At 36.7% G+C, this 21,064-nt stretch overlaps 1 protein-coding gene across 3 annotated transcripts in view; it reads left to right on the forward strand.

The window, feature by feature from the left end:
• Positions 1–21,064, forward strand: part of MAP3K5 (mitogen-activated protein kinase kinase kinase 5) — a 252,403-nt gene that overhangs the window by 132,838 nt on the left and 98,501 nt on the right. For all 3 annotated transcript variants that reach the window (XM_030928710.1, XM_010379481.2, XM_030928711.1), the window contains 4 exons: positions 1,110–1,222; positions 11,123–11,282; positions 14,053–14,206; positions 19,373–19,480. In XM_030928710.1, coding sequence (XP_030784570.1) covers positions 1,110–1,222; positions 11,123–11,282; positions 14,053–14,206; positions 19,373–19,480 — 535 coding nt within the window. The remainder of the gene's footprint in view (positions 1–1,109; positions 1,223–11,122; positions 11,283–14,052; positions 14,207–19,372; positions 19,481–21,064) is intronic.

A 21,064-nucleotide genomic window follows, 5' to 3' on the forward strand; every position in this document is an offset into this window, starting at 1 on the left:
ATTTCTTCCCACATAACCTTTTTTGGTATCATCAAATGGTCATTTGTTAGATATTTAGTTCTTATATTTTCTTCAGCATGATTTTTTTAAGCATAAAAGTTTCATTTTTCATGCGTTGGCCTCAGGCAGTTCCTCTTAGTCACTAGGGCATTTATTTTATTTTTCTGATTTTATGTACCCCTAAGTGAAATTATATTGACTATCATTGCCTGTTTAATGATGCATGTAAGGAAACCCTTAAATGTATCCTAGGAAGTATTACCTTGAAAATAAAGTAAATATCCAAACACTGAAGTCCTTTTAAATATTGAAGTGTTTTCAAAGGTTGATACTTGGTTTTATGCATATTCAGAAAAGTCTTTTTATAACTCTCTGAGCCAAAATTAGTGTGTAGAGACACAATCTCTGCTTTTCTTAATTTCATCTTATAATTGACATTATTTCATTTTTATATCATTCTTACATAATTGATCATTTCAGTATGTTACCTCCTCAGTGCTCTGTATATTTTTAAGAGTTTTTAAAAACCACTTTAAAAAATACGTGCAGGGTTCTCATTTTTAAATGTTTATTGCACGCGTGCACACACACATACACACACACACACACACACACACACACACCCTGAATGACGGCTTCCAAGTAGACGACTACATTTTACTTGGAAACACTAGTTTTCTTCTGACTTTTAACATGCTTCTACAACATAAATGACTACATTGCTTTCTAACATTTGGAATATATGTTATTTCATATTACACTGTATAATACTGGATATTTAGAGTAATTTTTCATCTTGTAACAAGTGCCCTTGTAACTAAATTTTCACATTCACATATTTCTGGTAGATAGTTGAAGACAGGATTTTTTAAAAGACTAGGGTTACTAGGTAGGTTGAGGGTGAGCTAAGTGGGGGAAAGCAATAGAACTGTGGACAAAGATAAGCAGTTTCTGAAGCGTTAAGTGCTAATAGCACACCAGATTCTGGGGTGAAGGCCAGTGCAATATTTTTACTTGCTCAGGCATTGGAGTTATACAAACAGAAGCTATTACACACCCAGGGTTTCATGATTGAGAAAGTTAACTTGTACATTTGTGGTTTTTTATAGGTTCAAAAAGGCATTTGAATCTGAGCCAACACTACAGTCAGGAATTAATTATGCGGTCCTCCTCCTGGCAGCTGGGCACCAGTTTGAATCTTCCTTTGAGCTCCGGAAAGTTGGTAATTATAACTTGGTATTTTACATGGAAATCAAGAAACTAGACCCAACTTGGTGCAAAGAAAAAGAATCCTGAATAGATAAATTTTTTGCTTTCTGTCTTTTCATACTTCCTAAAGAGAAAAAAAAAGACTTATTATATCTCCTTGTTTGGTGTTTCATACTATTGTACAGAATCCTGATATTAGGACATAATTCAGTTTTTAGTTTTTCTTATCTGTCTCTAAAAGCCCCCCTGGTTAATATTCTAGCTCAAACTAATATTGAGGATATGGGTTCTGCATTCAGCCCCTAACTCCCAAATAATGTTAGTGTTTTGTGAGACATCAGGAATATGTCCTATTTTAGATTGTGCTTTCATGGTGCTTTTTTTCAAAAACTTCTGCTATTTCTTTTAGCTGTTTCTCAAGCACACCTGTCTCTATGATTTCACTGGTGTTGGGGGAAGAGCCTCCCAAAGCACCAGGAGCAACAGGTTAAGCAAATGGTCTTTGAATCATAGCCATCGACAGAATGTGCTTTTGTTCCTTTTATCTGTAGACATTAGCTCATCTGCTGCCTTTCCCTGGGGATTTAAAGAAGTTAGGGCATCATAGTGAACAAATTTCGAGTGATTTTCTTGGTTTTGGCTTTGCTCACGTTTTTTAAAGATTCTAGATACTGGAATCCTGTCTATGGGAATCATATTTTGCTCCATTGGGTGTCTAACCACCTCCTTTCAGAGAACCTTTCCAACTCTTTTAGGAGTTACTACAGACATAGAAATATTCAGTCTTAGTTTTCATAGGGAAAAAATAACCCGTTCAGCTTAGTGAAGCTATGAATTGTAGAAAAATTTTTTTCTTCAAAATTAAAAAAAAAATTTATTTTTAGAGACCGGATCTCACTCTGTCACCCAGGCAAGAGTGCAGTGGTGTGATCATAGCTCACTGCAGCCTCGAATTCTTGAGCTCAAGCGATCCTCCCACTTTGGCCTCCTAAGAAGCTGGGACTGTAGGCGTGCACTGACACACCTGGCTAATTTAAAAAACATTTTTTTTTATAGTGATGTGGCCACATTGTGTTGCCCAGGTTGGTCTTGAATTCCTGGCTTCAAGCAGTTCTGCTGCAGCCTCCCAAAGTACTGGTATTACAGGTGTCAGCCACTGCACCTGGCCCACTTTAACTGGAGAATTTCTTTTTACTTTTCTTAAAGAGAAATGAATCCTAGACTTAAACAAAAATTATTTCAGAAGAGCTCATGTCTATATGTAATGTTCTGGAGAATCTTTGAAGCTAACTAAAGTCAGAATGTTTATTTGTTTATGTTTTTAAATGCCCAGACTAAAAGAATGATAAAATATTTATTACTGTGGGATAGCAGTGGTATTAAAGGCAGAAAGGTCTGTTTGAAATAATTCTTTTTTTGTTGTTTTCTTTTGAGACAGAGTCTCACTCTGCTGCTCAGGGCACAATGGCACAATCACAGCTCACTGCAGCCTTGACCCCCAAGACTTAGGTGATCCTCCCACCTCAGCCTCCTGGGTAGCTAAGGCTACAGGCATGTACCACCACACCCAGATAATTTTTTCGTATTTTTCATAAAGATGAGGTTTTGCCATGTTGCCCAGGCTGGCTTAGATTGTGCTTTCCTAGTGCTTTTTTCAAAAACCTGTGCTATTTTATTTATTTATTTATTTTTAAGGCTGGGTCTCACTCTGTCACCCAGGCCAGAGTGCACTGGCATGATCATGGCTCCCTGCAATCCCAACCTCCTGAGCTGAAGAGATCCTTCCACCTGGGTCTCCCAAGGTGCTAGGATTGCAGATGTGAGCCACCTTGCCCAGCCTGAAATAACTCTTTTGATTGGTTCAGTGAAATCAGAGAAGGTACATTGCAATTTGTGCTTTTCAGAAATTATGATTATAATAAAATTTTGTGTCTAAGACTAAATTAAAAACTCTATGCTAGCCAAAACCCCTATGTCAGTGTTCTAAAAATATTTTTATTGCTCTTTTGTTGCTTTTTTTCCATTGTTTTTATTGATATACAATAGATAGATATTTTTTCAGAATATATGTTCTATTTTGATACAGTCATACATTTATTGTTCTGTTCTTTAACTCAAGGTGAGGTTTTGTTGAAGCCTCTAAATTATTGCAGGAATTGACACTGATTTGCATATGTAGGCAGAGCAATGACAATGGTTTGAAAATGTACTTATTCTAAATTTCATTTTGAAGGTAAATACTTATTAAGATAGTCAGAACTCTGAGGTTTGAGGAAGTGTGATTAATATGTAAGAGAAACATGTTAATTTTTTTCAGGAAGAACTCACTTGTAATACACGTTGTACAAACATTTGAAAACATATAAAGTTAGTTTAAAATTTTGGAAATTGCATAACATATATAGACTTAAAATATGGCTTAACAGTGAATTTTTAGCTATCGTGAGAACTGTTTTAGGCTTCTAAAATACTGTGGTATGTGTTCTAAATTGTATTGTCCTTCAATAATGAAAACATAGTTAAAACTCAAATTATGCTAATCAGCATTGATTGAGCTAAAGTTAATTTTTATATGGTAAGAGGATTAAATGGATTTTCAAGGAAAGACAGGTTGGCTAAATAAATTGGTAGTTTAATATAATAATGATGTTAATTGAGAGTATATAATAAAAATGAGACAACATACTTGGCATATTTTAAAGATACGTATAGTTTCATTCTTTCTTTAAATGCTCCAATCAGCTTTTCTAGTAATTTATATCTCCCATTCCTCCTGTTGGCCTCTGCAAACATACAAATTATTCTGAATTACTGAGTTCTTATAATAATCAGACTTTTACTTATTAAATCCGTTCTTTAGATGCTTTTTGAAATTTTGATTTATTTATAAAGGGCAAACAATTAAAAATTAAGATGAGCACTCAATATGAAGCTAAATGTATTATCTTAAGATCTCAAATGTAACACAGAAATGATTCTTAACTGTCATGCTCTGTTGCCCAAAGACTCTTAATTCTAGTTGTGTGTTTGTTTGTGATTATGACTAATTGCTTCATGGATCTGTGTTTTACTTTTCCAGTTTTTGAAGAATCATTGATGCTTAGGCTATTTAGAGCTAGGATTTAAAAACACAGAGGCATATCCTACATCTTTTTCCTGTTTTCACCTTCACAAGCCTTAAAAATAATATTCAAACTTTAGCTAAATACAAGATGATGCTTCCATCTTCTGTGGAATTTTCCCACTGTGAGACATTTTATGGATGAGAGTCAGACTTAGAGGTTTGAGTCTCCAACAGTAATGATGATATAGTAAAAGAACACTATGTTTGGAATTCAGACAAACCACTATTTAAATATCATTTTCAGTAAGCGTTAAAAAATATTGAATATAAAATATATATTACTGTACATAAAAATCCATGAGTCACTAGAGATAATCAAGGAAAAATAATCAAAACAAAATCTATCACCAACCACTGAAAAACTCCTTTGTCACCTATGGAAGTGACCAACTTTTCAGAAAATTAGAAGTTATAAGGAAAGAACATTTCCTTCTTCTTTCAGAAATACTGTAGTTCATCCCATTGATGAAATATAGCTCTTCTTAGGCTGGGTGTGGTGGCTCACACCTGTAATCCCAGCACTTTGGGAGACTAAGGAGGTTGGATCACCTGAGGTCAGGAGTTCGAGACCAGCCTGATTAACATGGTGAATCCCTATCTCTACTAAAATTACAAAATTAGCTGGGTGTGGTGGCACTCTTCTGTAATTCCACCTACTTGGGAGACTGAGGCAAAAGAATCTCTTGAACCCGGGAGATGGAAGTTGCAGTGAGCCAAGATTGTGCCACTGCATTCCAGCCTGGGCGACAAGAGCAAAACTCCATCTCAAAAAACAACAACAACAACAACAAAAAAACCGCTCTTCTTGAGGTATACTACATAGTAAATATATTCTTCTTCCAGAGAATGTATTCTTCAAAAGTACGCTATTATAGTTAACAAAGTAATGATAAAGCTGATAATGAGAGTGATGTTGAAATAATTGATTCTGGCAAGGATCATCAATTAGAACTAAAAACTTTAAATTGAAATGCTTACTTAAAAAAATTTCGTTTTACCCCTTTGACATGATACCAAAAACTGACTCATATATAACTTGTCAGTCACAAAGAAACAAATGTACCTGTAGAATGGAGGGACCCAGCTGTCAGTGACCCATCCTTGTATCACTAATAATAGGGTGGCCAGACATGTGCCCTTAGGACTTTATTATGATGACTATGAAGTGTACAGCAGTTCTTCTTTTTGGTTTTTTAACTTTTATTTTTTGAGACAGAGTCTCACTCTGTCTCCCAGGCTGGAGTGCAGTGGTGCGATCTTGGCTTACTGCAACCTCCACCTCCCAGGTTCGAACGATTCTCATGCTACAGCCTCCTAAGTAGCTGGGATTACAGGTGCGTGCCACCATGCCCATGTATTTTTAGTAGAGACAGGGTTTTGCCATGTTGGCCAAGCTTATCTTGAACTCGTGGCCTCAAGTGATCTGCTCACCTCGGCCTCCTAAAGTGCTGGAATGACAGGTGTGAGCCACTGCACCCGGCCGAGTGTACAGCAACTCCTGTGAAATATTCTCACCAAAAATGTTTAACTTGAATCTTAAGATCTAAAGTTGGCTGAATAGGAATCACAAGCTCTAGAGAAATAAGTTAAATAATCCCAAGAAGTTACATCAGACAGATCAGAATGTGAGAACACTAGAGCGGCAGTCCCCAACCTTTTTAGCAATAGGGACTGGTTTTGTAGAAGACAGTTTTTCCATGGACCAGGGGCAAGGGGTGGTTCAGGGATGATTCAGGCGCATTACATTTATTGTGCACTTTATTTCTATTATTACATTTTAATATACAATGAAATAATTATATAACTCTCCATAATGTAGAATCAGTGGGAGCCCTGAGCTTGTTTCCCTGCAACTAGACGGTCCCATCTGGGGCCAATGGGAGACAGTAACAGATCATCGGCATTAGGTTCTTGTAAGAAGCACACAACCTACATCCCTCACACACGCAGTTCACAATAGTGTTCACGCTCCTATGAGAATCTAATGCTGTTGCTGATCTGACAGGAGGCGGAGCTCAGGCAGTAACAAGAGCAATGGGGAATGGCTGTAAATACAGATGAAGAAGGCTTTTGCTCAGTTGCCTGCTACTCACCTCCTGTGTGTGGCCCCGTTCCTAACAGGCCACAGACCAGTACCTGTTCGTGGCCCTGGGATTGGGGACCCTGCACTATAGCACTCCTTGCCTTTTCGAAAAGTCAGGGTCATAAAAAAATGTGTAGAGGGATTGGTTAGATTAAAAGAGATTTAGAGGCCGGATGCGGTGGCTCATGCCTGTAATCCCAGCACTTTGGGAAGCCAACGTGGGCCTCACTTGAGGTCTGGAGTTAGAGATTAGCCTGCCCAACATGATGAAACCCCACCTCTACTAAAAAAATACAAAAATTAGCCGGGGATGGTGGTCCACACCTGTAATTCCAGCTACTTGGGAGACTGAGACAGGAGAATCGCCTGAACCTGGGAGTTGGAAGTTGCAGTGAGCAGAGATTGTGCCACTGCACTCCAGCCTTGGCAATACAGTGAGATTCTTTCTCAAAAAAAAAAAAAAAAAAAAGAGAGAGAGACAGATTTAGCATAAAAACTAAATGCAATTGATGTTCCTTGGCTGGATTCTGGTTTGGAAAAACAAAAACTGTAAGAGACATTTGGGAGTCAATCCAAGAATCTGAATCAGGACTAGATGGTAGATAATACCAGTGAGTTGTTTTTGTTAGGTGCAATAATGGAATAGGATATGGAGGAAACTTTTTAGGTGTATGCTGTATTATTTCAGAGTGGAATGTCATGATATCTGCAATTTAATTTGAAATGGTTCAGCAAAAATATTCAGGGAGATGAAGCAATAGCAAAATGTTAATGATTGTTGAAAATATGGTCATTCATTGTAGTTTTTTAATTTTGATGTATGTTTGAGATTCTTCATAATGGAAAATTAAAAAGGATCTAATCTCTACCACTTATGAGGTGTATGGCTTTAGACATGTTGATAAACCTCTCCGGGTTTATTTTTCCTTACCACAAAAGGGAGATAATTTCTAACTCATTGTGGTGGTGTATAGATTCAGAGAGTTAACATTTTCAGTACACACAGTGCTAGGCATCTGAGTGTTCAGTAAAGTCTGCCATTTTCCACTAAAACAGCCTTGAACATAATAGCTGCAAGGTGATAAGACTATGATAAAAACTAAACTATTAAAAAATCCTCAGTGTAAGTCAACCAATTTTAATGACAACTTTGTCAGCATTTAAATTGCATAAATATGCAACTGAATCAAATAAATGGTGAACTGGTTGTTAACACAGAAATGACATATTGCTCATTGCTTACAAATTCAACCAAAATATTTTTAAATAGAGAAAAGTATTGATCTGGAAGGACTTGGTTAAAAAGGTACAACTGAACATCACGAATTGTGCTTTACTAATTTTTCCCTATGAATGAAGAGCCTAAAAATATTGTAGTCTGGAACCAAGTATAACAGTACTCCTGAAATTCTATCCTATGGAGAAAATCCTAAATACAAAACAAATTTTATGCACTAAGATGTTTATTTCTATATTCTGTGTGGGTGTGAGAGAGAAAGAGAGAGGAAGAGAGAGAGAGAGAAAAAGGGAGAGAGAGAGAGGGAGAGAGAAAGGAAGAGAGAGAGAGAAAGGGAGAGAGAGAGGGAGAGAGAGAAAGGAAGAGAGAGAAAGAGAACGGACTTCTAAATATAAAAAATTAGAACCATGTTCTTAACTCCATACTTAAAAGATTAATCTCTTCATGTAGAAACAAGTTTGTGCAAAGAGCATAAATGCTCATTCACAAAAGAAATACAAACATGAAAAGAGAGCCAGTCTCAGTGGTTAAAAAAGACAATGTTCCTTTTTTTCCTCTGTCAGATTGGTAAAGATGAATGCACGTGATAGTCTCCCTCACTGGGAAGGCTGTGGGTAAGAGCTTATTGTCAGATGCCTCCAGTGAAAGTATAAATTGGTACAGCGTTTTCTAAGGGCAATTTGGCAAAAATACATCAACACTAAAAATGGGCATGTCTTCTGTCCCTAACAAATCCACGTTTAGAACTTTAATATAACGAAATAATTGAGCAAATACGCAAAGCTGTGTGTGCAAGAATGTAGAGTAGTAAAAATGGCCACCCATCTACATTTGGGTAAATAAATTGTGATACGTCCATATGCTAAAATACTAATTGCCATCAAAAATATACATTTTATCCAAATGCTGACTGGGTGTCACGATCATGTGATAAATATATGGCAAGGCCAAAACCAAATATCACCACCACAAAATGAACTTCTGAGGTTCAAGAGTGCATCTGAAATTTTATTTTAAAACAATTATTGGGTTCATGCCTGTAATTCCAGAACTTTGGGAGGCCAAGGCGAGAGGATTGCTTGAGCCCAGGAGTTCGAGACGAGCCTGGCCCACAGAGTGAGACCCTCTCTCCAAAAAAAAAAAGTAAAAACTACAAAGAAATTTAAAAATTAGCCAGTTGTGGTACCATCTGTTTTCTCAGCTAGCAGGTCTAAGGCAGGAGGATCACTTGAGCCCAGGAGTTCGACTGGCGTGGCAAAACCTTGTTTTTCCAGAAAAAAAAACCCAAAAATTAGCTAGACATGGTGGCTCGTGCTTGTAGTCCCAGCTACCTGGGAGGCTGAGGTGGAAGGATCACTTGAGCCCAGAAATTCAAGGCTACAGTGAGCAGTGATCGTGCCAGTGCACTCCAGCCTGGGCGACAGAGTGAGACCTTGTCTCAAAAACAACAGCAGCACAATTATGTCCAGATAGAAGACCGTGGATATTGTCCTATGCGTGTGTAATTTTTTTTCATCTCATGAAACAGCAGTGGCAAAGCTGTTCTCTCTTTACCCTCACAGAATATGAAGAATTCCCAAATGGACATTTTCCCTGAAATACTTGTGGTTTGAGTGGAATTATATGATAAAAAGTAACATGAAAAATTTTTAAAGTTATTTTGTTTCATTCACAGATAATTTTCAAAAAGGTAAAATCATGACTCTCCTCAAATATAAAACGGACACATATAAAATCATGACCCTCAGCAAATATAAAATATTTTACTTAACTCAACTAATATGGAAACTAGTAAGATGGAATGTCCAGTTCAAAAAAACATTTCTATTCATAGACAACAAAGAAATGTTAAGATATCTGAGTTTGATTAGGAAAAAAGCTGTTTTATGTCCACAGGCCATAAATCTTAGGGATTCATCCATTCCACTCTACAGAAATTTGCATCTCTACTGGACAAAAATCTGCAGGTTAACAAGTAAATTTCGGTACGCCTGAGGCCTTTAATAAGTGGTACATAATGAGATGAACTAGCTTCACTTGCCCGAGACAGTCCTTGAGTGGCCTTATCCTCCCATATGATATGGAAATGATACGTCCTACCTTTTTGCCTTATTCCTAAATCTCAGATAATTTTCCCAACCATTTAATATGGTGGATGTTAGTGGCACCAAACAGTGCTACAAGGACATATTCTTTTTAAGCAAACAAATACTTATAAAATGCAAAAATAATACAAGACACAGTAGAATTGAAAATATATGATGAAACAGGAACGTAGAAGTGCCAAAACAGTGTTGAAAAAGAACAAAGTTGGAGTATTTATATTACTGGATTTCAGGACTTTTAAGACAGTGACATAACAAGACAGTATTATCTGTCAGTCTATTTCCTTTTTTTTTTTCTGTTTTTTCTTCTTTTTTTAGATTTTTAAATTTTTTTCATGAGACAGAATCTTGCTGTGTTGCCCAGGCGGGTCTAGTGCCTCTGGGCTCAAGCAATCCTCCCACCTCGGCCCTCCAAAGTGCTGAGGTTACAGGTGTGAGCCACCACGACCAGCATATTTCCTTATTTCTTTTATGTTTTAGGTATGTAACTTTTTGTGTCTAAAACTATTATAGCATTTTACTCTTGCAAAATATATATACTGTATACATTCGTACTTCAATTGATAGAATTTCAGCATAAAAAAGGTGAGATTTCCCTTTTAAGTTATTTAAGAATTCATGTTATAAAAAGACAAAGAAGGTTACATAACAATGTTTGTATTATTGCCTTTTAATTTGTGCATATACTGACATATATACAAATTCTATGGGAAAATTATGTACATTAAAGTGACCATAGCAGTTTTGCTTGGGTTTTCAAATTAGAAGTTAATTTTCACTTTCTTCTGTGTACCTTTCTGCTTAGTCTGACTTACTATTGTTTTTTCACCCAAGCTTTTATTGTGATAAAATGTACATAACAAAAATTTCCATTTGAAAATTTGAAGTACACGCTTCAGTGGCATTAAGAACATTCACACTGTTACGCAGCCAGCACCACTATTTACCTCCCGAACTTTTTTATCTTTTCAAATTAAAACTCCGTACCCATTAAACTATCACTCCTCATTCCCTTCTTCCCCCAGTCCCTACTAAGCTCTATTCTGCTTTCCACATTTAGGAATTTGACTGTTATAGGTACCGCTTGTGAGTGGAATCACTCAAACTTTGTCTTTTTGTGTCTGGCTTATTTAATTTAGCATGTTTTCCAAGTTCATCTGTGGTGTAATTGTATGTTTCAGTGTTCCATTCCTTTTTATGACTTATTTTTACGGTGAACTGAAACCACCGTAATAATCAGAAACTTAACAAAGCTGTTTTAATCTGAAGAGAGGAATGAAAGCTTAATTTTACTTTTTAGTGAAAACCTGGTTCTACCTGTTTGGGGTGTGTTTGTAACATTCTCCTTCCTGTTTGTATTCTAGGGGTGAAGCTAAGTAGTCTTCTTGGTAAAAAGGGAAACTTGGAGAAACTCCAGAGCTACTGGGAAGTTGGATTTTTTCTGGGGGCCAGTGTCCTAGCCAATGACCACATGAGAGTCATTCAAGCATCTGAAAAGCTTTTTAAACTGAAGACACCAGCGTGGTAATAATTAGCTATTATATGTTGATACAATTATTTTTAATAAACAGCTCCATATTGTTCCCACATTGTATTTACTGAACTGACAATCAGATGATTTTATTTGCTTATAAAATAAAATGCAGAATATAGAGGAAAATTGTGATATTCATAAAATGTATTACACATAAATTCTGATGACTTTGGACATAGGTGATGTCAGCAGGTTCCTGACTTTGCCTTTCCTGCACATTGACCAACCCACTGACCCAGGTTGGCCAGTGTCACCCATGTAAATCATGCAGAGGTCACGCATTTTGCACCTGCAAATATAACTTATGTTTGGGGCCTGAGACCACATTTCCATTACAGCTGTTAGACCTCTACTCCAAACATATGCCCTTTGTTTCCTCTGTGATCTAATCTCAGTTTCGGAATTCTCATTCTTGATTTTTCTTTTCTTCTTACTTAGGATTTGACTGACACATTTGAGTGTTTCCTATATATGTATGTTTTTCTAATTTCAAATTGTTCTTGGAGTACTACACCCACATCTCATCATTATCTATGTGGTAATTGGAGAGGTGGAAACAAAATTTCATCTGTATTCAGGACCATTTTGAAAAACAATGTTGGCTGGGTGTGGTGGCTCACACCTGTAATCCCAGCACTTTGGGAGGCTGAGGTGGACAGATTACTTGAGCTCAGGAGTTTGAGACCAGCCTGGACAACCGGGTGAAACCCCGTCTCTACTAAAAATACAAAAATTAGCTGGGCATGGTCGCAGATGCCTGTAATCCCAGCTACTTGGGAGGCTTATGTAGGAGAATCACTTGAACCGAGGAGGCGGAGGTTGCAGTGAGCCGAGATCGCGCCACTGCATATCAACCTGGGTGGCAGGGCAAGACTCTATCTCAAAAGAAAAAAAAAAGAAAGAAAAAGGAAAAAGAAAAAGAATTTTTATTAGTATCACATGTAGCGATTAACCATTAGCTATAAAGACTTTAAAAGGCTAACCATGATATAGTGAAAGCCTCTTCAGAGCTGCTCAGAGCCCAGGCAGCCGACTTACCTGTTTTTATACCAGAAACGGTGTGAGGAAGAGACCACCATGTTAGACCCTCATGACTTTTTAAAGAATTTTCCTTATGTTCAGGTCTCCTTTAGCCAGTCTTCCCCAGGGATCTTTCTAAAGCTCACAGTGATCTTTCAAAAATGCACACCTGACACTTTGCCTGCACTGAAATCCTTAAATCAGTATAGTTTAATTGTTCCTCACAGCCTAAGGGATAAGGTCCATCATTTTGTCTTAGCAAACAAGATTTGCCTTTAGGCATTCCAGCCTCAGCTCTTGTCACACCCCTGGGTTTACACTGCTGTCTCTTCATACCACACTGCCGGTTTCATGCATGAGTGTCTGAGCACGTGCTGAGCATGCCTCTCACAATGCACACATTCTCCAGGAAACACTCATCCATCACACCTGCTCATAAAGCTGACCTTGACCTAGAGCCCTTCCTCACACCCAAGTCCCTTCTTTAGTGTTTCTGTCATTCTTTAGTTATGCCTCTCTTAATACTCTCTTAGTGTATGGCTTTTTAAGTTGTCTCTCTGTTTAATCATATCTCCATGGATATTTATTCTTGGTGTTATAACATCTTTTGATATTTATCCCCACAGCACTGTGTGCAGCAGTAGGCATTCAGCAAATGATACGAAATAAAGGAATTAATAGATGCATGCATGATATTGAGTCACATTTGCTATTTCTTTACAATGACCATTCTGATGGCAGTATTTTAGGCATCCTGGTTCTGTTAGCAAGAAAACAGGCACTATTCTATGCGATGGTACTCACAGCCGCAAAACAGTGCCTTAAGGTTTACTAACTTAATTTTTATGGAATGTTAACTTCCATATTTATAGTCCATAAAGCGCTTGCATAGCCATTATCACCTATAATTATCCCACTCCTCATTTTTCCTAACTTTTTCTTTTGAGGCACCATCTGTCTTATTAGGTTTGAGGGTATTCGTATAATATATAAGCTGAGTTGCCTCAGAGCTAAATAATGATCTCTTATGAAGTGTCTATTTAGGAAAGCTTCCTCAAAGAAGCATAATTAAAAACAAATGCATTAACTACTTCCTTGAATAGAATATAGGCATTTTAAAATTCATGTTTTAACTACATGTATGGCCCTAGTCCAAGTTACCAAGCCCTCTAAGCCTGTTTCCTCATCTCTAAAATAGGGATAAAATAACCAACGTTATTGAGTTTTTGTGAGATAGAAATGAGATAATGTGTGAAAGCATGGCCAGGCGCGGTGGCTCACACCTGTAATCCCAGCATGTTGGGAGGCCGAGGCAGGCAGATTGAGGTCAGGAGTTCGAGATCAGCCTGGCCAACATGGTGAAACTCCATCTCTACTAAAAATACAAAACGTAGCCAGGCGTGGTGGTACACGCCTGTGATCCTAGCTACTCAGGAGGCTGAGGCAGGAGAATGGCATGAACCCGGGAGGCGGAGCTTGCAGTGAGCCAAGATTGCGCCGCTGCACTCCAGTCTGGGTGACAGGGCGAGAATCTTTCTCAACAGAAAAAAAAAAAAAAGAAAGAAAAAAGAAAGTATGAAAGTACATGATATGTAACAAATAACGAATAACGTTTGGTGAATCTGAATGCATGACTATTAATGTCATATATAAATTACATTTACAGAATTAGACTGGGATACATGGGAACAGGTGGTTCTAAATTTGTCTGTTATATGTTTTATATCTTTTACTTCTCAGGTACCTCAAGTCTATTGTAGAGACAATTTTGATATATAAGCATTTTGTGAAACTGACCACAGAACAGCCTGTGGCCAAGCAAGAACTTGTGGACTTTTGGATGGATTTCCTGGTCGAGGCCACAAAGACAGATGTTACTGTGGTTAGGTTTCCAGTGAGTACTCTTCCTTTAAATCTAAGTACATTTCTTTATTTAAAGAACATCTTGTACTGTGATTGTAACAGTGCTTGGGGGCTGATTTTTGTGCCCTAAAACTGCAGTCATCTGGTTAATATCTTTATTTCCTGCACATTGGTTTGCTATAGCTTACTTTTAAAAATAACTTCTCAAAATCAGATAAATGAGATCTGTTTTTATGTTTTGCCATGGAATTTGGGTGGTTCCTTTTGATAAGTGGTGAAGTGTACTTCCTAAGCAATGCAAAGATTGTCTCTTGGCTTAGCTTCAGGCCAGCCCAATGGATGCTTTTCCTTAATACTGCAGTTGCGTTGACATGGTCTTCAGTATTACTTCCCGTACTGTGGTGAAAAGTATCAGGCTCACCTGCATTGTTATCCCATCCCCACCACCCATTACCCAATCACTATTTACAACGTTTTAGGCCATGGGAAATAATGACTTGCAGTTTCTGGTCTGCAACTCATTTTGAGTAGTCTCTAGTGGACTTCAGATACACAGATTTAAATGTATAACACACACACACACACACACACACACACACACACACTAAAAAAACACCTATTGCTCTTCTCAGATGGTGCCATGCCTCTCCTGATAGTTCTTAATATCGTCCAGCATCCAATTCAAGAATTATTGGTAACTTGCTGTATGTACAAATTTCTTTCCACATCAAAGTGATGCCGTAAATCTCTTTGAGCTCTCTAATCTCTATCTTCCATACTCAGAGGTGGTGACAGTTCTCAATTCTTTTTGCAAAATCTGGTTTTCTAGTTCTTGTTGATAGGATCATCTACTTCACTTAACTAAATCCATTGCTCACATGAGCATGCTTTACTCTTGCTTCCAGATGAAGCCTTGAGCTCAGCAGGGTCTTTAATCGAAAGCCTTTCTAACTGAAACACTTCATTTTCTAGCCTAGATAATGTGTAGCCTAGGAAAATACTTACCTTAGAATGAGCTGGCAGCGTGCCTCTAGCTGCTGCTCTCAGTAGCAGTAAATGTAGTCAAAGAAGAGACTGTAGAATTCAGGTATTTAATTGACTGTTGACTTGATCAACTAGAAAATTGGCTATGAAAGGAAACCATTCAAATTAGTCACTTTGAGCCCATTTAGATTTTTTTATATGAATTTGTCATAATATAAATATAAGTGAATATAAAAAATATTTGACAGTTGTCTGTCATAAATGTAAATAAGTGAATATAAAATATAAATCGGAAAATATTAAGTGAGAAGTTAGGAGAATATAGGTATAAACACCAGTTGAGAGAGGCATCCTTAAGCAAGAAAGGGACTTATAAGTCCCAAAGGAAAATATTCACCAATTTGATTTCACTAAAAAAATGGATATTTTTGTTTGATTAAAAAAAACAAAACAGAAAAAAACACCGTGAACATGCCAAATAGAAACTGCTAGGCAGGGAGAAAATGTTTTATAAAACTGTAAAATGGTCAATTTGCCTAATATGCAAAAAAATCCTGTATAAAGTGATAAGCAAAATAAAATAAGAAGAGGCCAGGTGTGGTGGCTCATGCCTGTAATCCCAGGGCTTTGGGAGGCCGAGGCGGGTGGATCACCTGAGGTTGGGAGTTTGAGACCAGCCTGACCAACATGGAGAAACCCTGTCTCTACTCAAAATACAAAATTAGCCAGACATGGTGGCACATGCCTGTAATCCCAGCTACTCGGGAGGCTGAGGCAGGAGAATTGCTTGAACCTGGGAGGCAGAGGTTGCGATGAGCCGAGACCATGCCATTGCACTCCAGCCTGGGCAACAAGAGCAAAACTCCATCTCAAATAAATAAATAAATAAATAAAAGAAGAAAAAATTTATATGAAGAGATAATTAACTTCTGGTTAGTCAAGAAATGCAAATTAAATGAGACACTATTTTTTTTTGCCCATTGGACTCAGAGAATTAAAACATTTTACAACAGTTGACACCATTGTGGAGACAAGAGCATTTTTAGAGCCTGCTGGTGGGCATGGGAATTGCTGAATATTCTGGGATTTTATCTGGGAAGGGGATGATATAATTGTGTAAGGGATCCTGAGGACCTCAACTTTATTTGCAACATTTCATTTCTTTAGAAAACATTTCGAAGCAAATATGACAGCATGTTAACACTTAGTTATCTGTGAGTGGTAGGCACATAGGTGTTATCGTGCCAACATATTTATGGCATATTTGATTTTTCTCAGCAATCCATTTCCTTCTTGAAACTTTGTGGCTTATTTGAGGTCTTTTTGTGACAAGACTCTAAAATGCAGTGTTTTCCCACTCATCTCTAAATACTACTCCTACATCAGAATTCATACTCAGGTGCTCAAAATTTCTTTTCCATAGTTTGTTGTTACACAGAGGACAAAACTGTACGATTTTGTAGTTCTTGAGTTTTCCTACAACGACTTCACCGGTGTGAGTTCCAGAAAATGCCAGTCTCCCAAGAAGCTCCAAATTTAATGGAAATTGCTTTAGAATTAACCACTTGATTGTTTTCTTATATTTACATGTATGATGAAGCACTGCAGAAACTGTAAAGATATTGCTTTGAAAAATAATGGAAACCATATAGATGATTTTTAAATCTTAATATACATGATAGCATAGCAGAAAAACAGGACCAGTATTTGGGTAATAAGTTGTAACCACTTCTGGAATTTGCCACCAATGCTCTCCCTCATAGAGAAATGCAGCCTTTTGGTACTTGTAGGGTGATCTTGGTCACTGCAACTTGTCGTGTCCTCAGCATAGCATCTTCCGTGGCTCACACTACAAAGGTTGCAGTAGGTGTTGATTAGGATGATAACATTATCCTTCTTTTGAAATGATCTAATAAAATCCAGGATGGCCTATTTTAGAAAATATTATTTGATTGTTTTTATTTATCTCAATACTGTATTCATTCTCATTTCTCCAAGAATTAACTGTGACTCTGGGCAAAAGAAAGTTGAAAGTTTACTTGGGAAATGATTTGAATGGTACCATCATTTATCACTTTAATTTATTCTTTTTTCTTAGCTCTCCTCTTGATATATTTTCTTTCCTTCTTACATTGAAAAGTTTGGAGACCATCAACTCATTATCTAATGTCAGGAGAGAGGAAGGAGAGAAGTATGGTACTTCAAAGACCCTGTAGAAATTTAAACATCTGGTTAATATGTATTCTTTATAGGCCTTGCAGTTTTCCTTTTTGATTCAGATACATGAAATTAGCAGTTAATTATAATATTAACCTAAAAAACAAACTAAAAGCAAGAATATATAAACTAATAAGTGAGGTATATCTAGCTTTAAGGCTTTATCAAATTGCCTCCATTCCCTGGTCTGTTTCCCAGCCTTTCTGTGACCTCTGTAATGTGTGCTATGCCTTTCTCACATTTTGTCATTTCAAGGATAGAGCAAAGAGCTCAACAAATATTAAGACAGTGATAGTTACAACCTTGTTTTTATTTCATGTCTCAAGTTACGGACACATAGTCTAGATTTTATCTGTTAGAAGTATTAAGATGACAATAAAGACATAATTTAACAAGAGAGGAGCTGGTGCTTTTCTTTTCTTCTGTTGAATATAATAGTGTGCCCACATAATTTGGGAACGGGGTATATTCTCACTTGTCAATGAAGAGAGTTGGATGATGTTTTGGGAAACCCACCTTTTATTCTCTATTATTTTGATTTCATATACATTGCGATACTCAGATATGAGAGCACCATTTCTGCAAAGTTTAGATGGGAAAATGATTTTCATTATTCATCATTACCGCTTATGTCTCTGTTGATTGGAATTAAGATTTTGATTCACTGGGTGAGTTTGTTCCTTAGTCCGAATATGTTCCCTTATGGGCTCTCACCGTGTGTTTTTTTGTGGTATAGCCCATCTTATTTTCACAGCTAGAGCCTGACTGAGAATTCTTTGAGCCCTTAACATTTTTAATATTCAAAGAGTAAAGAAAAATTGTTTTTTCTACCTCCCTTTCTCTAGTTCCCTGTACCTTAAGTAAACACACTGTTAGGGTAAGTTTGGAGTAAAACAAATACGCCCAGATTCTTTTGCCTTCTTTCTGAGAGTTGTTTTACTGTATTATGAATTTGTAATTCCTTATGGATGGTGCCTTCTGAAGGAGTTTTCCTCCACTTTTATTTGGAAAACTTGCTTGATTCAAGGTTAGTTCTAAAGGTAATTTGCTTGAGTATTAAGCAGTAGAGTAGAAAGACTATTCCAGTTTCTCTAATAGTTAAGTATTGACTTTTCTTTTTTAAACTTTCCTAGTGAAGTCTGCCTAGGAAATTTGGGCCAGGAAGATGCCTTTAAGCATCTATACAAGTAGATAATGAATCATAGCACCTTTGAAACCAGGGCATGTGTATTATTTTAGTACTATTCACTCCAAATGTGAGATATTAGTAATAATATAATATTTCATGCAGTCCTTTGATGGAGATTCTCAACTCATTTATCACATACCCCTCATAGAACTTCAAAATAGGAACAAATTTTATTTCTGTTTTTCTCTTACAAGGCTAAATATATCATTATGGAAGATGCCAGTTTCATCTGGAAGGCAGTGCAAAAACGTGTTTATTATTTCATATAGCTAAGTTTGTTTCTTTGGTTTATATATAAAACTCAGGAATAACTAAAACCATTTCTAAATTTATTTACATGGGTATGAAAACCATACTACTACATCTGTATGATAAAGTGTGATAGCAGAAAACTAAAATAAGGATGTGACGTTCTATGTATGGACCTTTTCTGTCTTTCTTTGACACGTTTATATTTATAGAAATAGCTTATGTAGTACATGATAAAATAGAAGATTTTTAAAAGTTATCGCTAGTAGATTCTCTGAGGATAGCTGAGCCCATATATGGACTTCAAAAATTTATTTCTAAGTTTATTAGCAATACAAGGTGATGCATTATTGAACCTTATGATAATTGATAAATACTGTAAAATGCTTGAAGGATTTATAGGAATAACAGCAATCAGAAGTTGAAATGGTTTACTCCAGCAACAGACTCAGAAGCTCATCCAATAATCCTTTATGTTGGTGGTGGGGTGTTACAGCAGCTCTAAGTGGTTTCAATCTTAAGTCACTGATATTAGTTTCTTTGCCTTATCTTTTCAAGGTATTAATATTAGAACCAACCAAAATCTATCAGCCTTCTTATTTGTCCATCAACAATGAAGTTGAGGAAAAGACAATCTCTATTTGGCACGTGCTTCCTGATGACAAGGTAAATTGTGCAATTATTAACACAAGAGCATTAGTAATGAAGAACTTTACACCCTTCTAGCATTTACATACTCCAGCAAATGTCTGTGTTAGTTAAGAAGAAATAGCTCAGCTGTGTGTCTGTCTTGGCATAAATGCATTCTGTATTATAAAACTTGATAAATTTGAATTATGAATTTTCATCAATATTAATAAAATATAATTGAACTATTTGGATTTTTATTATAGATGGCATAACCATCCAAAGCATATTCAGAAATGGAATATTTCTCTTTTGTAAATTCATGCTGTAAGTTATGCACCAAAGAACTAATACTTAAAATACCTGACATAAGAGATGCATATGTTAATTTTAGGAAGCCTGTCAGAATGATGCCACTTTTAATCTTACACTGGTACCATTATAGTTATCATTACATCTAGCTGTTTTGTTATCTAAGTAGTTGCTAAATCTCAGATTAGCCACTGACTCAGTGTGTGCTGTGCACAAAGTGAGGTGGGCTGTGCGACCACCTATTTTGAGAAGGATCTTAAAACAGTCTCACTTCCGTTCATAGCAGTCATGTGGATAAGCCTTTCCACTTCTATATTCATCAGTTTTAATGCATGTACAAATCATCCTACTATTTTTTAAAAACAGACATTTTCAGGACCTGGCTTCAGTCCACAGGATAAACCAACAGATATGAGAGAAGTCTTGTGGAAAAATCGTTAATTTATTTTCTTTCTTGTAACTGTTGCTCAGAATGCCCTTATAATTTTATTTAACCGTTATTCATCAACTTACTCATTTAATAAATATTTATTGAGCACTTACTCTGGACAGGCACTACCAGACATGGTGTTAGAACCTAGGGGAAACAGCTGTGTCCAAAATGAGTGAAATTCGTGCCTTCGTGGTGCTTGCTTTCCACTCAGAGAGGGCAATAAACCAATAAATAAATGTATAGGTATATTCAGTGGTGAGAAGGGAAAAATAAAGCAGGAAGTAGAATCAGGAAGTAAATTTGGGAGTATGGGCTTGCAGTTTTTTACATGTGGACTTGAATCAATAGACCTGGATTCAAATCCTACCACTGCCTTTGGGCAACTTGTCTTCTCCAAGCTATGGTGTCCTCATCTATAGAATGAGGTAATAATGTCCACCTCGAAAGGTTGTTGTGAAGGTTAAATGAAGTAATTTGGTAGAGTGCATTTCACAGAGCCTGGTGTATAATAAATATTCAATGTCTTAACTACAATAACAACAAAAACAATTATAAATGACTGCAGTGTACATATTATATGGACTAAATCCTAACTTTGAAACCCCAGAGTTTAACCCTGCTTTGCTCTTTAAATGGCATGGGAGTAATCATTTGGGAGGTTGTTGGTGTTGAACTGGTACACAAACCTGGCTCTGCATCAGAATTATCTGCAATACCCTGGATCTCAGGAGACCGACTGAGTTGGAATCCTTTATACTTAGAGTGAAGCTTGGACACATTGATTTTTATGAAGATTTATCCATGATTCTGATGTGCAGCCATGGTTGATAACAACTTTAATAGAGATGTAAACATGCTAAATTACTCGATTGTAGTAG

Source organism: Rhinopithecus roxellana, chromosome 4 (genome assembly GCF_007565055.1).
Source record: "Rhinopithecus roxellana isolate Shanxi Qingling chromosome 4, ASM756505v1, whole genome shotgun sequence".
Classification (NCBI taxonomy): domain Eukaryota; kingdom Metazoa; phylum Chordata; class Mammalia; order Primates; family Cercopithecidae; genus Rhinopithecus; species Rhinopithecus roxellana.